Source organism: Dermochelys coriacea, chromosome 14, assembly GCF_009764565.3.
Source record: "Dermochelys coriacea isolate rDerCor1 chromosome 14, rDerCor1.pri.v4, whole genome shotgun sequence".
Lineage (NCBI taxonomy): Eukaryota > Metazoa > Chordata > Testudines > Dermochelyidae > Dermochelys > Dermochelys coriacea.
In genome coordinates, this window is record NC_050081.1 from 18,813,624 (window position 1) to 18,835,535 (window position 21,912).

Here is a 21,912-nt window from a genome sequence, read left to right on the forward strand (position 1 = left end):
CATTGCTCAGCATCAAGTCCTGCAATGCTGCAAAGCTGCTTGCTGAGACACGGTTACCTGACGCCTTCTGACCAATCAGCAGCAGTTTTGGGATTAATCTCTCGGACATGCGCCATTAGTTGGGGTTTGCAGGGAAGGACAGGAGTTGGATGTATCCAGTTTAGTCGCCCTTCTATTCCCACCCCCCGCCCCAATACACACACTTCACCAGCAACTTGAAGCCAAAGATATGCCAACTGCATGAAATCAACCCCCTTTTCCAGGGTTATACAACAAACCCCAGCTCAATGTGGGAACACACATGCAGCCAGGAGGCCCTGTCCTAGCAACAGAAGACTCCTGACCTATGACCAAGTCTCTGTGCAGCAATACAAGCATTACTGGAGAGGAGGATATTGTCTTTAACACAAGCTTTGGCATGCAGAGAGAGCTAAACCACAACACACAGCCATATGAACTAAGCAGCCAACCTCCAGGAACTAAAGGCATCCTTAAGTCAAGAGCCAGGATATTTTCTCTCCCTGACTCCGAGTCCTGAGCTAACAGTCTCAGCATTCATCTGCCTCACTCGGTGCAGCAGATTGGAAAATTAAAAAAAGAGAGAGAGAGAGAGAGAGAGAGAGACTCAAATGAAATCCAGACCCAGAAAACAGTTTCTTTCTCCCACACCCTCCTCGGCTTCTGTTGGAAACACGGTCTGTCTGGAGAACTTAGGAGGTTGAAAAAAAAATGCAGCAGAACATTAAAAATAAATAAAAGAGACCATTGAAATCAAAGCAGAGCTTGGCTGGTTCTTCTCTTAACATGCAGACACTCCGGGGGAAGTGGAGAGGGAGCGTAACAGAACAGCAGAGATAAAACGATCAATAGCCTACCTGAAATGCGGTCCCTCTCCATTACTACGGGATATATTTAGCATCCGCGTGTCACGCCGTCCCTTTTTTCGGTGGTGTCCCCTTCTTTCACCCACTCTCCCTCCCTCCCTCCTTTCCTTGCCTCCTCCTCCTCCTCCTCCTCCTCCTCTTCCCAAAAAAAGCTCTTTGTCTGGTCTAATTTCTTCAATCTGTTGCAATCATGAATGCATCCAAATTACCACATTTCCATGTGCTGATCATATGTTTGTGCTCCAAACTGAAGTAGCTTTGTCTCTTTGAAATGAAAAGAAAGACTGAGGCAGAAAGGGTGAGAAAAAAAAAGAGGGGGGGTACATGACCCACAAATTCAACAACCCCCCGAAATACTCCAGCGCATGTAGACGATGGCAAAGCCCAAGTTCTCCAGAGCACAGTCTTAAAGCTGTAGCATGCACGAATCCAGGAGACTGCGGCCGTCTCTGCGGCTGGCTCCTTTTAGAATCCACCAGGAGAGGCTTACACAACTTGACTCCTTGGAATAACAGAGCAACACATCCAGCTTCTCAAATCTCTCCCGGCTTCCCCAGTCTGATTTTGTTGCTATTTCCTCTCTCCCCGGCCCTCCTCCTTCGGTGGCTAAAGCATTTTAAAGAACTCAGATCCTGCTTGTTCCCCCACCCAGCCAGATCTGAAGTTTCGATTCATGCATAAACTATTCCGCCGATGAAGGCTGATTTCATCCTCAGGCAGAGCATCACGGTTTGCCTGCTACCAGGAAGGACCCGAGTGCTGCACATGTTTAGTCTCCCACCGGAGCCCTGCTGGAGAGGTTTACTGCTGAATCTTGGCAAGCAGTCCCTGCTTCTCCTTCGCATGTACAGCCAGCTACGCCAGGCCCTCCCCTCGCTACACAAGCGATAAGAGAAGAGATTTCTGAAGCCAGCTAGAAACCAATAGTGAAACCTCCCCTTCTAACCCAGTCAGGGGCTGCCCTGTCATCCCCGAATGGACAGAGCTGGGCTTCAGAAAGCACCTTTCATGGACTCCCTTCTGCACAGTGATGAGATAGGGGCTGGCAGTGCACTGAGTGTGGAGAGTAAATGGAGCAGCCATTATGAGCTCATGCGCCACTCTGGACATTAGAGCTGCTTCTGTTGAAGGCAGGGAGGGGGGAATGCTGGCAAGGACTCTGGGGCTGGAGGCTCCTCATTGTGGAAACTGCCACCTGGAAAGCTGCCAAACCCAGGCAGAAGAGATGTTGGTTAAACACCTCCCCATGAGCGAACACGTGTACCAGCTCAATACATACTGCCTGGGGCCTCAGCATGGAAATAAGGCCAAGCCTCTGATAGGACTCGAACCCACAGCCTTCTGGCTCTGTAGGGAGCGAGCTATGCTTGCACCTTCTGTTACTGAAGCAGTCACACTGCTCGCTACCCAAGCCACAAGCCGTTCTTTCCACGGGACACACTGCCTTGAATGATCCAGGAACCATCTCTGTGACTGCAGCAGATCCAGAGGATGGCACTAAGTGGTGAAGCACACAGGGTACCAGCAGCCAACACATCACTCATCAGCTGGGCAATGAGAACACTCTGCTAATTCCTCAGACCATGAATCAACAGCCCAGATGTAAGGGCACCTGCCTCCCCCTTCAGTGTGCATGCAAGAGAGGCCTGGCCCTGCAATGAGAAAGCAGGGACTGCCACTAGGTGGCAAGGAATGGAAGGCCGTTATTGTTATTCACCTGTCGCACGGGTGTCATTTGTAAAGCCTGGTGCGCCAAAAAGCCAAACATGGCTGAGAACTTAAAAATGGGATGGTAACAGGCCACGACGCCCAGTGCTGCTTCGGCATGGTGAGATTCCAAACAAAAAGAGCTCTCGGACAGGGTCCTTGCTGTTTCCATCGCTTCACACGGACTCCACAGACATTCTAGGCATCAGGGACACACACACACACACACACCGAGGGGCAATCCTGCAATCTTCTTATATGGATTATTATTTCTACTAGAGTAGCACAGACACCCTGATCAGGGTTCAGGGCCCAATTGTGCTAGGCACTGTACATGCACCTATAATAAAGATAGTCCCTGCCCAAAAATGCATACAATCTATATGGAAAATTATGTGTATTGCATTAGCATCAGACATGTGCCTCTTAGTAATATGGACTATGACAGAAGATTACCTCATGATTATTATTTGTATTGCAGTGGCACTTAGGAGACCTGATCATGGACTAGGACCCCATTGTGCTAGACGCTGTACAAACACAGAACAAAAAAGACAGTCCCTAAGCCATTATCTGTCTGGATGAATAAGCTTTCCATGAAAGAATCATTGGATTAAGGGAGCTGTCAAGAAACATATCTTGGTTTTTGTGGGTTGGATCTATTATCCATTCGTTTATGGCAGCAGTACTAAAAAATCCCCCAAAGCTACACATTTTCCAACACGTTCGACAATGGAATCTGGTTGCTGCCAAAGCCAGAGAGGGGAACAAAGGAATTACTGCAGGGGATCAGACCAGTGGCCCCTATGGCCAGTGCCATCTGCTCCAGAGAAAGATGCAAGAAACCCTGTAGGAGCAGTTATGGGATGATGTATTCCCATGGAGAGTTTCCTTCTGACCCCAATAGTTAGAAGTTGACTTATGCCTAAAGAGGGAGGGATTAGATTCCGTCTCATATTCTTTCACTATGAGAATTCTGGATATTTTTGCAGCTCATATAATAATAATCATCTCTAGCTTTTCTACAGCACTTTGCACCAGTGCATCTCAAAGCACTTCACAAGGGAAGTCAATATTATCTCCATTTTACAGAAGGGGAAACTGAGGCACGGATCCATGACAGTCTCCCAGCAGGTCAATGGCAGAGCCAGGAACAGAACTCAAACTTCCAGAATCCCTGTCCAGTGCTCTATTCACTAAGGGTATGTTGCCTCTCAAATGTCTAGAGGAGAATAGGTGATGTGTCTCCATCCACAAAGGGCAATTCTGTACTTCCTCTCTGAAATGTAAAAGAGTAAAAAGCCATAAGTATCGCTTAGCTACATGTAGCACAGAATCCATGCAGGAAGCCAATTGAAGACCACAGAGGAAAGGAAGGGGTTAAGGGGAAATATCGAGAGAGGAAATAGATGAATGGGAAGGAAGGAGAGATGCAAGGCAGCACAAATGTTAGTGCATATGGGTTTTAACCCATCAAGACCTGGATGGCTCTAGACCTGTCAACCTGAGACATCATCTCTCACTGCATGCTAGCTGCAGTGGGTACAGGCCAGGAGATGGGAGGCAGCCAGTAGCTACTAGCCAGGTGGTCTATGTGTGGGATTTTCTTCCTTCCCTCCCCTAGGATTGGAAATAGCATGTATCTAGTGACTCAGGGCTGTTGGGCAGGGGCAGCTGTGCCAAGGGCTGGAATTTGAGTGCTCCAGCTTTTTGTACCTTCTTGGTTTGGGAGAGTTTATGGAATTTGTTTTTAGTTGCATTCTTATTTGTATTTTAAACAGCTGGCAAAGGGGCCGAGAGTCCTCAATCGGTGCTTTATGATGTAGGAATTGTATAAATCTAAATAAAGTAAAACAAAATACATAGTAATTGCTAACAGCACCTGTTGGTGAAAATGTAAACTTTTGCTTGCTTGTTTGTTTTTGCTCCTTTGCATAATAGTGAAGCATCTGAAAGAAAGTCCCTAAGACCCCAATGCGTTTAAGAATGTGCTTATGTTTAAGCACATGCTTTGCTGAATAACTGCTGTATTCATCCATGATCTTAAGATAAGCATGTGTGTAAACAGTTTGCTGAAGCAAAGAGGCCCTAATACAGTAGCTGCTGTTTGTTTCAATAATTTCTTGGGAAGAGGTTAGTAAAACGTGATCTGGTGATGGGGCTTCTCACTGATGCTGTTATTTAAGGGATATATAGGCACTTTAAAATCAGTCGTCCTGATGCAAAGCGCTGGGGAAAGAGGAGCAGTGAAGGTCACATGGGTCTGACATTGAATGGAGCCATTCTGATGACGACTGTGCACGGAACTGAACATGAAATGTGGCTCTCAAAATTAACGGCTTCTGCATCTCATTTTGAATCCACGAAAACTGGCCCTTATTTTTGAGAAAAAAATTGACATTTGGATCTTTTCAATGTCAGTAGGACAGGGACCATCCTTGGAATTGTTGCTCCTTGTGAGAAACTGGCTGTTCTGCAAATATTTAATGAAAGACAAAATCTGGAGGGAGGGTGAAGTATCCCAGAATGAAACAGCGACTGTGGCCTTGTGTTGGCCTTTGATGAAGGCCCTAATTCTGATGCTGTGTCTGCCCCTTGAGAGACACTGACAAAGTGCACGAGAGGCCTAGGACATTATGGATTGGCCACTCCGCTAGAGGTTTATCTGATGGTTTTCTTGTGCCTGGACTTTTTTTAAACATTAAAAAACCTTGTTAAAAAATACAAGTGAAGTCACAAGGCCCAGTTACACAGGGCCAATAATAGAGCTGTATGAGAGGGCAAATTAGGAACAGCCTTTAGGGAAGAACTGTTGACCATTTTAAAAATAGCCTCCAGTTCCATTTGGGGCTGGGAAGCTTAAACAAATAGGAACCTTGATCTTCCAGCGTCCTTTGAGCTTGCTGAGCCAGGTGGAGGTTGGAGACAGCATGTGGCTTCCATGCTTTAGCCTCCCCCTCAACCAGTGTGTTTGCTAATTACGACAGGCTGCAGACACAAGGCATTTCTCTCCATTGGGGTGTTAGGGAGGAAACGGCAAGCAGGAAAACAAACAGAATCCAATTAGAGACTAGAGTTTGGGGTTTGTATATATCGTGTATTCCATACCCGAGTCAAGAGACCCTGGAGCACTTTGCAAGGCAACCAGCTGGGTGCTGGCAGTGCAGCGACTCTGTGGACAAATAAAGCAGCCATTATGTGGCCAGCAAAAGCTCACACACAGTTTTGGATGCTGGATCCCATTGCACTGAGACAGGGGACTGTTAGCCAGGACATTGAGGTGATCCAGTACATATAGGTTCTTTAATTACCAACTTGGTGGCCACCAAAGGTGGGTAGCAGGGACCTTGGGATGAGACATGGAGAAATTCTATTAGCAGGTCCTCCTGTCTGGCTCTCTAGGTTTCCTAGCATGCTCATCACCATGACACCTGGGTGCCTGCCACAGAGGGTCTGAGTTCCTCCTTTCTTTCAGTTAAGGAGAGAATTATTTTCTAGCACAGCTGGTGCTCATATGGGACGAGTCCATGGGTTACAACCTGAGCTTTTCAAAGCTGTCTAGGTGGCTTGGATACCCATTAAAATTAATGGGATTTGGGCATCTACATCATTTTGGGGAGAGGGGAATCTGTAAACCCATGTTATTAGGGGCTGTACTGGCGTTGCATGGATTTTAGAGTCAGCGCAAGAATCACCTGGTTGGGACAGCTTGCTTCAATCCCCTTCTCCCCCAGTGAGGCTCCCAAGAGTCCATCCCTCCTGACACTTTTATTATTCCTACTGTAGCAGCACCTACGGCCCCCAGTCAACCACCAGGGCCCCATTGCACTAGGTGCCAAACCAGCAAGTGACACAAAGTCCCTGGCACACAGAGCTGCCACTCTCCCTCCCTCCATCTTCTTCCCATAAAACACTAACCAGATTATATTGCTCCCACTCCTGCCCCAACGCTCAGGCTGCTGGCAAGGGAAGTGTTGCATGTGAATGCATAGACTGCAGGCTCCTAGGTTGGGCTGCCATGGATTCAGCTAGTTACTTTACTTCTCAGACATCCATAGTACCTTGGAGTCTGGAGCACCAGAAATGAGAGGAAATTCAACAGTGTGAAGCACACTTAGGGTCGATTAAGAATTCCTGCTATAAGATAGGGGCCCATCAATTGGAAGTGACAGAGGAGGAGAGAGACCTGGGTGTGTTGGTTGATCGCAGGATGATGAGGAGGCAGTGTGATGAGGCTGAGAAAAAAGGCAAATGTGTTAGGCGAGACATTTCCAGTAGAGAGAGAGAAGAATTAATGTCATTGTACAAGGCACTGGTAAGACCTTTGTTGGAATACTGTGTACAGTCTGGTCATCCATGTTCAAGAAAGATGAATTCCACCTGGAATGGATGCAGAAAAGAACTACTAGGACAATCAGGGGAACAGAGGGTCCATTTTATGAGAGGAGACTGGAAGAGCTTGGCTTGGCTGAGAGGGGAAGTGATTGCTCTCCGTGACTACCTTGTGGGGTAATCACCAGGGAGGTGAATAGCTATAAAGGACAATGTTGGACAAATTCAGGCTGGAAATTAGAAGGTTTCTAACCATCACAGGAGTGAGGTTCTGGAGCAACCTTCCAATAGGAGTTGTGGGGGAAAACAATGTAATTAGTTTTAAGAGAGAAATGGGCACATTTATGAATGGGACTGTCTGATGGGGTTGCTTAGGATGGTAGGGGGCAGAGCTTGGCAGCCCTGGGGGTCCCTTCCAGTTTATGTCTTATGTTCCTAAAATCTCATGCTTCAGGGCTTCAGCTGGTCACCTTGCAGGGGTAAAAAAGGGATTTCCCCCACCTTTTGTTTTATTGGTTTGTTCTTTCCTTCCTCTGAAGCATCAGAGATGGCCATGGGTGGAAACGGGACATTGAAACGGGGAGGGCCAGAGCTCTGAGGTGGCACTGAACATTTTCTCTCTCAGTTACTTGGCTGGCTGGTTCTTGCTCACATGCTCAGGGTCTAACTGATCACCCTACGTGGGAATGGTAATTTTCCCCCAGGTCAGACTAGCAGTGACCTTAGGGGTTTTCACCCTCCTCTGCAGTACCTGGGTGTGGGTCACTTGCTGGGATTTTCTCGGTATATTTCACTTAATCATTTCCCTGCCATTGTGGGGGCACAAATAGTCTAGTCTCTGGGGGAGCTCTGTTGTCTCATTTAGTATGCGGGTGCTAGGAGGTGTTGATGACCTATGATGTTCAGGGGATCAGACAAGATGAGCCAGTGGCCCCTTCTGGCCTTAAACTCTCTGACTCATAGCCTTGGAGGCAGTGAAAGGACGGTGAGGGCAGGAGGCAGGGTGGTTGTGGATGAATGTGTTTGAGCCACACTATGTGCAGTGGAAGATGTCTGGCTGTAGCAATACAGATTCAGGCGTGGAGTGATCAGGTGCAACTCCCTTACACCAGGGCTGGGCCCATTTACACCTGGGATGAATTTGGCCCACCAAGTCATCATGTTAGATCAGCATCCACTGAGCATTTGTTCCAAGAACCCCCTTCTCGCATGAATAATTTGGTGACGTGCAGGTTGGGGAGGCCCTTAATGGAATTCTATCACTCCTTTGAAAGGTGGATTCGGGACAATCATCCCTCTCTGGATGTTGCTTAATCATGCCTGCCAGAAATGACATATCCCTTGGGCTCCTAAAAATGCTTCTGGAGACCAGATTGCAGCAGGTGCCATGTATTTAAAATACAGGTATACGCTGAGGGAGGAGGAGAACTCCACCTAGGTCTTGACATTCACCCTGCCCCTCGTCCCTTCCAGGTATACAGGCTGAAAGCTGCTCTGCCCTGTCAATAGCCTCAGGATGACAAACATCCCCAGCACATGGCTCTTTATAAACCTTTGTTTGCCAAGTGCTGTTACTTCCCTCCCTTGTTATTTTCAGGAGAAAGCATATTTGTTTGAAATAGGAAAACAAGTGTGTACATTTCCTCAGCTCTTAGCTACCCAGCCCTGAGATCACAGGCACCCCTGATCACAGGCTTATCATCAGCTATGGGGGGGGGGACATTTTAGTGGCAGCTTCTTGTTAAATATTAGCAGCCCATTGCTTCATGTCCCTAGGCCTGTATGGAACATTTATTTAATGCACACACAAACCGGACTCGATTTCACTTCCTGCTGCTAGCAGCATGTGTGTCTCTTTAAGAAGAGCTGCTGACTAGAACTCTGTTCCACCCTGGCTGAGTCTCTGCCTGATTCCCTTCGAAGGGCAGGAAATCCCCAGCATATCCTCTCCAGCCTTTCTGCTCACACTTCAGAATTAACGTGCGGATGTATTAATAACTGCTGGCGACGCAAAATGAAAGGGGAGGCGGAACAACTAGACTCAGGACCTCGTGGGAGCTGGTTTCAATTCCTTATCAGTGTGAACTCTACTAATTCATTTCTGCTCAGCTTCCCCTCCTCACACCCAGCCCTTAGAGCCAATTGGGGCTGTCTTCTCAGAACCACCCCATCTCCTCTACCCACCCAACCCAGCACCTTGCTCAAAAGGGCTGGACACTTCCCCACTCCCACCCCCAAGTGGCTGATGGGACAAAGCACGGTCCTGCATTTGATTGCACCTGGTCCTCTGCTGGATGAGGATCTTGCTACTGTGATCTCTGCTCTCTTCACGTCCAGGTCAGGTCACTGCAACGGCTCTGACCTAGGATGGAGAACGAAGGCCACACGAGAGCTACTAACCTAACCTATGCAATGGGCATCACCCTACCTCTTATGCAAGGAAAGCAGCTGATTGCACCCGGGCTCCGTACACTGCATGGCTCCCAGTTCATTCTGATTACAATTCAAGGACCCAGCTCTATCATTAAATGCCCTTCTTAATAAGCCAGGGCCTTGGCTTCCTTGGCAACTGTACTCCCTCCCTCTGCAACCCAGAAGGGCAGCCGTGCCCAGGTGGAACCTACGACTGTCCCAGGGAGCAGGGCTTGCCGCATAGCTTTTGCCCTACAATAACAGTGTGGGTAGCCAAACACCTATGATAGGTGTTTTCTGAATGCCACACAGTCAGATGCCACTATGGGTCAGATCCTCAGCTGGTGTGAATTCAAGTAGCTTCAGTGACATCAACAGAGCTACCCTGACTTACAGCAGCTGAGGATCTGGCCTGGTGAGATCTTGGTTTCTCACTTCTTACAAGAACAGCTTTCTGGGGAAAGGACTTCCCTTCCCACACACCACAGTGCATAGGGCACTCTCCTGAGAGGGGCGCTCCCGGGTGCCACCCCTCCCATCTTTTAGCCAGCACGGCCACTTCCAGCAGTTTCTCCCGGCAGGATGGATTTCGCTGCTTCGTGCCACCGCATCATTCCAAGGACCATCATAGTGTTGCCAGGCAACACCACAAAGAAACTTCGCCATGGGTTAACATAGCAGGATGCCATTGCACTGGCCTAAGGAAGCCTCTGGTTCTCATCAGTGGTCTTTCAGGTCCTGCTAGCAGAAGAGATCCACCTGTTAAAATAGGGACTATGCTGCAAAAGCCAGGCTGGATTGGCAACACTACAGGGCTTGCTAAGAGTGTCAGAATCTTGAAGGCCTGAACAGTTCTCAGATCATCAGGCCTGCTTTTAGGCACAAGAAATTCAACTGGAAAAATTCAGACCAGCAGGAGTTGATCCAAGACCCACGAGTCAGAGTTGTATTTTGCTACCTGATCCGCCCCGGCACCCACAGGAATGATTTTCGTGGTTCCCAGAATTCCATCCATAACCTTTAGTGCCTCGCAGCCCAGCATCAACTGTCCACAGTAGCTGATCCCCTGCTTCCATTGCAGAGTAAACAGCAAAATCATCCAACCAGAACGATAAAGACACGAAGAGAGCGGCCGCGTTCCCATCTCTTCTGCAGCCCTGCTTAGAGGACAAATTTAGAGGTGGGTAAATGCGTGCTCTGTGCCTAAGATACAATTAGGGGTTTCGATAAACACTAGATGGTAGCCGGATGTTCCTGCCTTGGAGGCTCACAGCATGCCTGTGGTGTGAAGCCAGCAAGATTTCTCCAAGCAAGCCAGAGTCCTGAAAACTGCCACTTATCCCCGGCTGACGTCAAGACACAGGGTTGCCAAGGAGGGAAGAGAGAGCGCAGAGAGCCCATCAGCGGGTCTCACAACGACCAGCCCTTGAGAAAAGTTTGCAAACTGCCATTGTGGAGGTGAAAAAAAATGGGAGAAAACAATCATGGGAGAAAGACAAACGTGCAGCGAGGAGGATTCCTGACTAAACATAGCTACAGCACCGATCTCGCTTAAACAATGGCACGCTAGCCATTGAAGCCAGACAGCTCTTTCCTCGCACCTGATCCCCACTCTATGCTGCTGAATGCATTCCTGTGCTAAATAGAAGAGGTGGGATCATGCTGTATGCCCCTCCTCACATGCACACGCAAACACACACATGCACACACACACACACACATCAATAGTGGAATAATCTCAACAGTACCTGTCAACACCCTGGCTGGAAATATTTCTCCTCTTCTCCCCCAGACACCGGAGAAGCTGCCTGCAGCCTCACTCTCTGCTTAGCTCCTGTGCGTGTGAAGTAGTGTGCAGTGCTTTCAGGCAGGCTGAGTGCCTTCCACCACCGCCGCCCCCCATCAAGGTTGTTGTGTTCCTCACTGGATACATGTTGGTGCTGGGAGGGTTGATAATGAATGTGTGCAGCTCTCTCTCTGGGTGCACTGTGTTCAGTTTAGGGGGATTGTTTTGTTTTGCCTTTGCAATGGAACGAGACTAGCAAAGTAAACCAGACAAAGCTAAATTCCACTGTGACTTCCCCTCTTCTCTGCTCCCCTCACCCCAGCCTGTCCCTGCCGCAGCAGCTTGCCATACTCACTTGAAAGGGCTACGGCTTAAGGAGTTTACTCCAGAGGCTGGCTGGTGCTGAGACTATAAAGAACCTGACTGACGGTCTGTCCAAAGGCAACAGTATTTCAGTAATGCCTCGAGGCCCCAACCCAGATAAGGGCCCTGTTGCGCTGTACCAACACATAGTAATGGAGACCCTGCCCCAAAAAGAGCACAGTCTAAACAACAAAGACAGTCAAAGAGTGCGTGAAAGGAAATACCACTATCCCCATTTCACAGATGGTGAATTGAATGCTTGTGATGGCAGGGGGCAGCAACTCACTTCCAGTTTCTATCATACATTCCTAAAAGCTCATGCTTCAGGGTTTCAGATGGCCACAGCAGAGGTCAGGAAGGGATTCCCACCTCCCCTCCTCCAATGTATTCTGTTGGTATTTTTAAAATCTCCTTCCTCTGAAGGATGAGGGATGGTCACAGCTGGAGATGGGTCACTGGATGGGGTGGGTCAAGGCTCTGAGGTGGTGCTGAGTATTCTCTCTCTCTCTCTCTCTCAGGTGCTGGCTGGTTGTTGCTCACATGCTCTGGGTCTAACTGATCGCCATGGTTGGGGCTGGGAAGGCATTTCCCCCCAGATTGGCAGTGACCTTGGGGTTTTTTTTTTGCCTTCCTCTGCAGCGTGAAGGTACAGGTCACTTGCCAGGATTCTCTGAGTACATCTCACTTGATCATGGCTGGGGCCTCTGACCATGGTACAGCTCACTCCCTCCTGTTCTCTGCCTGTGGCACAGAACAGTTTAGTCTCCCGTGGGCTGTAACATTTTGGTCCCATTTCGGTTGTTGGGCTGAGTGTGCAGGTGCTGGGGGATGTTGGTGGCTTGTGAGGTGGTCACACTAGATGATCTGGTGGCCCCTCCTGGTCTTAAACTCTGTGACCCTATCATGCCAAACCCAGAATACCCCATAAATAAATAAACCTCAAATATTCCTCAATATTTTATACCACCTCTCCCACCTGGACCACCCCATATACCTAACAAACCCAAAATGACTCATGATATTGGGGTTCCCAACCAGAGATACTGTAAAGAAAGTGCTGAGCACTTGCCTTCCACAAGAAATCAGACCCCTTTAAGAGGTCTCAGGTTGGACACTCGAAACCTGAGGTGCGGTATACTGAGGACTGTGTTGGAATTGCAAGCTATCGCTTTAAGTGGGGGGGCCGTTCCTGGTCCTACTTACAGGGCTTTGTAGCAAAGCACATGAGCACTGGCAGCAAAAGTTAGTCTGGAAAGAGCCAGGTCAAAGCAAACGTGGTGTGAGTTGTGCCTTGCTGCCCTTGGGAGCAGCCTGTTTTCTCTCTGTGTGTTTTGGGGTTCTTGTGCATTATCTGAATTCAAAAAAATAAAGTAGTGTTACATTGCAACCATCCGGCAGGAATCCTTTATGGTTTTACCTACCTTCGCTGTGTGAATGCTGTGAGTATAACACGAGGCACCCAAAATCACTAGCCACTTCTGAAACTCTTAGCCATGCTCACATAAATCACTATAAACCTCACAGTCCTGGACACTAGAACCCCCCTCACCACCTGCAAACCATCAGATACGTTGGTGGTGTCTGCAGCCGCAAGTACGTTACACCTGGTGCGTATCATTAGCAGGGGAGAAAGTCAGCAGCATTGGACTTTCCCAATGGCAGCAGCGAGGAGCAGCAGCACTGGCCTCCCCGCACCCACCCACGCAGGTTTGGCCCCGCAGCTCGTCCGTCATAGTGGGGCCAAAAGTGAGTGAGTGGTGCTGTGACTTGGTGCACAGCTGCATCCAATCGATGCAGCTTCAGCCTTTGCTTTCTGTCCCCGCATCCTCCTCCGCCCAATTAGGAACACAAAGAGGACACATTTCAAATGCCAGCCTGGCACTAACGCCCAAGAGGAGTGAGTGACGCATGCACATGTGGGCACTCTTTGGCACAGGGCTACACGCAGCTGGGGTAGCCCGCCTGGTGCATAAAACAAAAGGGAATAGAGACCGCCCCAGGAAATTCAAATGACCTCATCTAGGAACATGTTCAAGGCAACCAGGCTTCAACAACCAGCTGTTAACTCCTTTGCTGCTGTGTCAAAGTAAAGGTTAGAGGCCAGGCCTCAAAGCATGAGCTTCAATCAGTATCATAGTCTCAGCCCCAAACCCTGCAGTACCCCTAAATCTAAGCTACTGTGCTTTGAACCATTATAGCCGAATGCTTAGAAGGGCAGTTTTCAGCATGCCACTGCCACTTCAGTGGAGAGTCATTCAGCTCGAAAAAGCATCCTACATTTTTGCATCCTTCAGGTCTCTTGGGTCTGCTGAAAAGAACTGGAAATCTCCTGGCAGCAAAGTCTCTCAGGAGGCATTCAGATCATCCCTGCTTCTGGTGAGACTGGAAATACTACAGTTATAGCCTTGATCACCTGATGTTGGAAGTGGCCTGTGAAAATGACTAAATCAAAGTTAAAAGTTGGAGTCATCTGAAGCTCTGGACAAATGTATAGGTCGGGTTTTGTTAACTGGACGTGCACAAGTCCATGGGGCCGGACGAATTGCATCCGAGAGTGCTGAAGGAATTGGCGGCTGTGATTGCAGAGCCCTTGGCCATTATCTTTGAAAACTCGTGGCGAACGGGGGAAGTCCCGGATGACTGGAAAAAGGCTAATGTAGTGCCCATCTTTAAAAAAGGGAAGAAGGAGGATCCTGGGAACTACAGGCCGGTCAGCCTCACCTCAGTCCCTGGAAAAATCATGGAGCAGGTCCTCAAAGAATCAATCCTGAAGCACTTAGAGGAGAGGAAAGTGATCAGGAACAGTCAGCATGGATTCACCAAGGGAAGGTCATGCCTGACTAATCTAATCGCCTTTTATGATGAGATTACTGGTTCTGTGGATGAAGGGAAAGCAGTGGATGTATTGTTTCTTGACTTTAGCAAAGCTTTTGACACGGTCTCCCACAGCATTCTTGTCAGCAAGTTAAGGAAGTATGGGCTGGATGAATGCACTATAAGGTGGGTAGAAAGCTGGCTAGATTGTCGGGCTCAACGGGTAGTGATCAATGGCTCCATGTCTAGTTGGCAGCCGGTGTCAAGTGGAGTGCCCCAGGGGTCGGTCCTGGGGCCCGTTTTGTTCAATATCTTCATAAATGATCTGGAGGATGGTGTGGATTGCACTCTCAGCAAATTTGCGGATGATACTAAACTGGGAGGAGTGGTAGATACGCTGGAGGGGAGGGATAGGATACAGAAGGACCTAGACAAATTGGAGGATTGGGCCAAAAGAAATCTAATGAGGTTCAATAAGGATAAATGCAGGGTCCTGCACTTAGGATGGAAGAATCCAATGCACCGCTACAGACTAGGGACCGAATGGCTCGGCAGCAGTTCTGCGGAAAAGGACCTAGGGGTGACAGTGGACGAGAAGCTGGATATGAGTCAGCAGTGTGCCCTTGTTGCCAAGAAGGCCAATGGCATTTTGGGTTGTATAAGTAGGGGCATAGCGAGCAGATCGAGGGACGTGATCGTTCCCCTCTATTCGACACTGGTGAGGCCTCATCTGGAGTACTGTGTCCAGTTTTGGGCCCCACACTACAGGAAGGATGTGGATAAATTGGAAAGAGTACAACGAAGGGCAACAAAAATGATTAGGGGTCTAGAGCACATGACTTATGAGGAGAGGCTGAGGGAGCTGGGATTGTTTAGTCTGCAGAAGAGAAGAATGAGGGGGGATTTGATAGCTGCTTTCAACTACCTGAAAGGGGGTTTCAAAGAGGATGGCTCTAGACTGTTCTCAATGGTAGCAGATGACAGAACGAGGAGTAATGGTCTCAAGTTGCAATGGGGGAGGTTTAGATTGGATATTAGGAAAAACTTTTTCACTAAGAGGGTGGTGAAACACTGGAATGCGTTACCTAGGGAGGTGGTAGAATCTCCTTCCTTAGAGGTTTTTAAGGTCAGGCTTGACAAAGCCCTGGCTGGGATGATTTAACTGGGACTTGGTCCTGCTTTGAGCAGGGGGTTGGACTAGATGACCTTCTGGGGTCCCTTCCAACCCTGATATTCTATGATTCTATGATTCTATGAACTGCGTTGTCTCATCTGTCTCCTAACACCAACTCATCTCTGAGGTTAACCCTTTCACTGCTTCTAGGCATAAAGAGAGTGACAATGGTCCTATGAGGGAGGCAGGACCCTGAGCTTCAGGAGCCCTGGACACTAGTCCCCACTCTGCCATGAACTCACTACATGGTCTTGGGGAATTCGCTTAAGCCTCATCTTTCAAAAGCGTGCGCTCGTTTTGGGTTGCCTCAATTTTTGGTTGCCCAACTGGAAACAGCGAAGGTATAAAAACCCACAGCTCCATTCGCTCAGCCCCTCTGACCAGCAGACCATTCATGATTCCATTTCAATATTAAGGCATCCCAGATTCACAGACCCTGTAAAACGTTTTGGCCTCAGCATCCCCATCTGTGCAATAAATCCTTTCCTGTGGGTTCCCTCACAGTGATGCTGCCATGAGATTTCCAGTTCTTTTTAGCAGACCCAAAAGACTTGAAGGATACAAAAACGTAGGGTGCTCTATCGAGCTGAATGACTCTCCATTGGAGTGGCAGTGGCTTACTGAAAACTACCCTTCGAAGCATTCAGCTATAACGGTTCAAACCACAGTATCACAGAATTTAGGACGGGGGTATTCATTGCTTAGTGTCATGCCATTGTCTTCAAAGGCGTTACACCAAGGAGGAATTTGCTCCCATACCTGTAGTGCATTTTGAGACCCTGAATGGAAGGTGTAACAGAAATGCCAGGCGTTGTTACTCTTCCACCATGTCCCAACCTCCAGTTGGAGCGGTCACACTTCCTGAAGCAATGGGAAGTGAGGCCTGCTCTGCTCTCAAAGAGTTTGCTGGAAAACCTTGCTAGTATAGACAGTTTATACCAGCAAAATGTCCTTTTATCAGTATAGCTTATACCAGTTCTCCTAAGCAAGATAATGATACCACCAGAAGGATCTTGCCACTATAACAGCAGCTACACTTGGGCTTTTGCTAGGACAGCCAGGTCAGCAAAACACTAAAATAAAGAAATAAAAATCCCTTCCCCAACTGCTCTAGCTATGGCAGCAAAGCTCCCAGTGCAGCCCAGGCCTGAGGATGGCGAGGCTGCACAGCAGGTGCACTGGAAAGAACGTCACCCAACGAGACACCTTGATGAAGCTGGTGAACCACGTTCTACAGACAAGCGCTGGATATTTGTTGTGCTGACCTAGCTGTCCTAGCAAAAGCCCAAGTGTAGCTGCTGTTACAGTGGCAAGGTCCTTCTGCTGGTATCATTGTCTTGCTTAGGGGAACTGGTATAAGCTATACCGATAAATGGACATTTTACTAGTAGGGAATCACAGTTAAAGTTTAAAATTTGCAGGTAAAACATTTTCTCCCTATTCCATCTATAACTCCAGTCCTCTTGCTCTGTAAAGCCGTGAGATAAGAGCAGTAGCTCTGGTAAGGAGTTGCCATGCCTGGGAAATACTGTCACTTGGCACCTAGTTCAGCAAAGGCTGATGAAAAATCTCTCCTCCTCTGACCTTTGATTCTTTGGAAACATGAAAAATCTTAATGGTGGGGAAAAGGATTGAATTGTTCTACAATTTCATTCGCTAAGGATTCCCCTGGAACTTGAATATTTTTAAAAATGTCTCTGAGTTTAGGGATGGATTTCGCTGCCTAGGGCAGTGGCTTTATAGCAATAACTATGGACAGGAGCTGTGAACCCCTGCGACAACATTCAGTCCCGACCTGCCTTAACATCTCCTGTGCCTCCACTCCTGGGTCCCTCTCACAGCTGTGTCAGTGCCACGCTTTGTGGTGAAGGGGATTTTACAGTGTCTGCTCAGACTTCGATAGAGAACATCAACCTTTCATTTTGTCACCAGCATCAGTCTCATGAGGTCCTTGAATTAAGTTCTCTGGAGGCCCCTACTCATGAGATTCCATTCCACACTCCCTCACCTCCAATCGCTCTTTCAGTCCCTTTGTCCCTTGACCTACTCAGGGTAAGAGAAGAAGGAAGGGCACAAGTGACTCCAAGAGTAACAGAACTAGGGCATGGTACTTCTCGCCTTGTGTCTGGTAGGATCATTTTGAGAGTAAAAGACAAACCTCTCGGATGAAGGTTTTCATGCTGTCAGTGAGTGCCCTTTATAATGCAACCCAGATAGCTGGGCCTGAGCTTTGTGCTTCTCTAAATTATGCATTGCGCTTCCAAGCAGCCTCAAGATAAACTGTGGTCGGTCTTCAGCCAAGTGCTGATGGTGCAAAACTAGGGACGTTGCTAGCACTCTGCCTCTTGTGGATAGACTCACTGTGCCTCCCCTGGATTGCTGCTGGCTCTGGTGTAATGCCTCTCTATTGGTCTGACTGGCTGAAAATTAATTAACCATGCAGCAAGATAGAGAACAAAAGCAGGGAAACATGAGGCACCTCTTCCTCTCTTACCCGGGTGGGAGTTCTGACAAACAAATCACCTGATCCAGAAACAGATCTAGTAAAGGAATAATTTCCCTGCATCAGATTTAAAGGCCATCTCCTCATTAGGGCTTGCGTGCACCCCAAAAGTATACCGCTTTACCTGCACCCCAATCTGGGTGCTGCACCAGCACCCTGCCAGAGATGTTCTTTCCTCTGGACAAAAGCCAGAGAGTAGCCTGGAAGGAAACCAAACTACAGACAGCAGCTGGCATCCCAAGATGTAGATTCTCTCCACTCAGATGCTTTGGGGCTATTCATAGACCTGCCAGGTAATATACACTCCTGCCTGGCTGGCATGTGTCAACAATTATTTTCATTCACTAGTATTCCTCAGGGCTGAATCTGAAGAAAGTTCAGTGGGGGAAGCCCTGCCGCCACAAGAAACACATTTCCATGCTGCATAAATGATAGCCAAGGCTACCAAAGACGTGCCGAGCTGGCATGTTAGGTTGGGAGCTAGAGTTTGCCATGGAAGTTCTGATTTAGGGCTTCTGCTCTTCTCTCTCTTCCCGCCCAGCCTCCACTCGTCCTAAAGAGGAGTCGCCTGTTTCCAATTGTGTGTTTAATACAGACCCCAAACCTCCCACATTACTCAGCCTGATGGACTGTATTCCCTTGTTTAATTGTCGGATGACATTGCCAAACCCAGACATTTGTATGTCCAATGGACTCTCAGCAGGGGCCCCTCCAACTCTTGTGGAGCAGCCATTTCTTGCTGTGCAGTGCTGCTGACTGTGGTTACTGAGCATTGAAACTTGTTAATCATCCTTCCTGGGCTGGGCAGGGAAAAGAGGTTGTAAATTCCCAAGTGACGCTGAATCTGGAATTTGAGGGGTGGGGAATCGGAGCAAGTGACCATACAGGAGGGCCACCTAGGTGGGTGTGGGGAAGAGGGCAATCCTTCAATTGTCCCTGTTCCACTTCTGAATAGGCTTCGCTAGGTCCAGCTCTGTAGCTTCAGTGATCAGACCTTAGTCAATCCCCATACACAGGCTGCAATGGCACCTGTAGCCAGGGTCTGCATATGGTCCCCTTACCAAGGTCTCTGAGTGCCTCAAACAAACATGTCTATGTATTTACCCTCATGACCCCCCTGTGAGGCAGGGCAGTGCTGTTATCCCCAGGGTACAGATGGGGAACTGAGACAAGTCACTTGCTCAAGGTCACACAGGAAGTGTGTGGCAGAGCCAGGAATTGAACCCAGATCTCTCCTAAGTCCCCCAGTAGCACCCTAATCACTGGGCCTCCCTTGTGTCTAGGGGGTGTCCTGGAACTGGAGGTGCTAGCCTGCTTGCAGATGCCTGGCTATGGCAAAAGGGCACTGGCACAGGGAGGAGAGAAGCTGAGGAAGGGGTCACAGGACCAGATTTCCAAGATGGCTCTGGGCCAGATCTGCAAGGGCTCAGCGCCCAGCAGCCCCCATTGCTTATGGCCAGAACTCTTGAAAATCTGGCCCGCAGGGTGCAATGGCTGTGGAAAGGCACCTTGGGGTGGCGAAGAGCCCCATGCCATCCCTGACTGAGTGGCAGCTACAGGGGAAAAACCACAATCATCCCAGTTATAAGTGCTCCAAGGTGCAGGACAAGCGAGCGGAGAGAGGAAATTTGGCCCTGAAACGAGGGGAAATGGAGCTGCAGTTATATGGAGCTGTAAATATTTATTACAGTATAAATCAAAGCACTGAACTGCTCGTTAAGATTTTCAACATGAAAAAGTTTATTAAAATTAAAAAGGGCTCACACCAGAAAAAGGGAGACTATATAAGTAGAGTCTGAAGAAACCAGACTAATTCTGTGTCTTTCAATTTAGCGTCTCTGCACTCCAGTTACCCTAGAACTTCTACCTAGTCCCCTTTCTGTCTTTGGATATAGCTGATGAGGACATACCACACCATAAGTCAAGACAGCATCTTTGTGTTTGCATATGAAATGAACTAAAGTGCACTAGATACTAAGACCTGACTACGGACTATTTCACTGGTGGCCAAGAATTTGAAGCCAGTTTTCCCAAGGTGATGGTTTAGTGCAACACCTATCATCCAGACTGGTGTCACTTCCCATCCCCAAATTTGCAGGAGAATCAGAGTTTTTAAGAGGGATCTTCAGGGCTTTGCAGCCTTGTGACGTTGGATTATTGCAGTGTGCTATTATGATCATGTCTTTGCATCAAGATACCACAACATTATGAGAAAGCAACATCATCACCCATAGAGTCATCCTCAGGGCAGGAAGAGGCAAAGATTAAGACATCATGGTACAATACCACAGCATCAGCAGGTGCATATTCATTCTGAAGCCATCCTTCAGTCTACCCTTTGGGGACAACCATAACCTGAACACTCAGCTGTGGCCTTTGAATGGTCACTTGACCCAGTATCTGCCAAGGACCAAATTTGAACCAAGGCACTGATCCAGCAAAGCACTTATGCATCTACTTAAACTTCCAGCACATTTTCTGTAGCTAAGTCATTGCTCCAGGAAATCATTGTTAGGATAACTTTCGCTTTCCTCTGTGCACCGGATAGAGCAGCAAGAACCTGCCACAAGAAGATCTGAGATCTCAGACAACACATCCAGGGAACGACTGATGTGGAAGAAGTACAAGTGGCTAAGAAAGCAAGTAAAAAGGGAGAGAGACTGTGAACGTAAGACTGCCCAAGGAGAGGTGTAGCAAGGTATCAAAGGAGAGAGTGGGAGTTCTCCAGGGGATCTGTTGATTGAAAGGTGATAAGCGTTCCTAAAATAATAATTTAAAATTAGACAAATTCTGCAGCATTCCGGAGAGAAGAAGGGGTATGGTGGGTAAGAGATGCCAGCAGCCATCCAAATATCTCCTGGGGAGGCAGAATAAATTTGAAAGAAAGTTACCATCACACCAAAAACGATAACGAAAAGAGAAGAACGTTTGCAATGGGCAAAGCCCCAGAGGCAGCTGGAGCCTCTCAGAATTCTGAGAAGTGGTAGGAGGCACATCTCTCAGCCCCTTGGGATACAGGGCAGCATGGACAGAGCACAGGGATGATAACACAGGGACCAGCAGGCTCCAGAGATAAGATCCCACCAAGGAAAAGCACAGAAGCTAGTTCTGTTAGAAGCTTCTTGTTGGTTAATTCAGCCCTGAAGACTGAAGCCCTTTCTTCCTTCAGAGAAGGAATGTGGGGTGGGTCATGGCAAAGCCGGCATTACCTCTAGTGTGGCAACTCTGCCGCACAGGGATCTGCTTCCGGGAGCCCAGTTCTGCAAGGTGCTCAGTGCTCCACTCATAGCAAGCCAGATCTTGCCCTTCTGAAGACAATAGCAAAATGTCCTTAACATCAGTAGGTGCGAGATTGGGCTTCTCAGCTTCAGTGGGAGCCAAAGGAACTTTCCAGGACTGGTGCCTGGCTAAAAGGTTAGTTCCATCTCCATGACCCAGTCAGTCCTGGGCCCCACCATACTGAGGCCACCAAAAGCGGGGTTGCCAATATTTATGCTATCGTGGTAGTGGTCAGAGGCCCTGATCAGATCAGAGCCCCACTGTGCTCGGTGCTGTGCAGGCAGTGGACCCCTGCCCAGAATACCTTACACACTAAGGAGACAAGCATCAGGCAGAGACAGGGGAGAGAAGAAGTCTATCAGACAGACAGAATTGTTCCACACACCTGCTGTTTTCCCTGTGCTTTGCATTGCATAAAGTTATATTCACTTCCTCCCAGCTGCCCCTCTGCCACATCATCACAGGCTGGATTATTTCTTGCAGGCCTCGCAGCAGAAGCAAGGTAGTTTGTAATGTTGTGCTGAAAACCTCTCCTCTGGGAGCTAGATACCTGTCGTACCCAGAGAGCTGAACTAAAGCCAGCAAGGACAAAGGAAACTAGAGTCCTTTAATGGAGATTCCAGCAGTGGGGCCCGGCAAGCAGGATAGATCAAGATCT

At 48.4% G+C, this 21,912-nt stretch overlaps 1 protein-coding gene across 3 annotated transcripts in view; it reads right to left on the bottom strand.

Moving 5' to 3' along the window:
• The window catches only part of SEPTIN9 (septin 9), a 254,811-nt gene that overhangs the window by 187,989 nt on the left and 44,910 nt on the right, over positions 1-21,912 (bottom strand). The window contains exon 1 of one of the 3 annotated variants that reach the window (XM_038371508.2): positions 876-2,007. The exons of the other annotated variants lie outside the window; for them this stretch is intronic. Within the exon in view, the coding sequence (XP_038227436.1) occupies positions 876-897 (22 nt within the window). The 5' untranslated portion in view covers positions 898-2,007. Of the gene's footprint in view, positions 1-875; positions 2,008-21,912 lie in introns of those variants that run through there. 3 annotated transcript variants of the gene reach the window in all.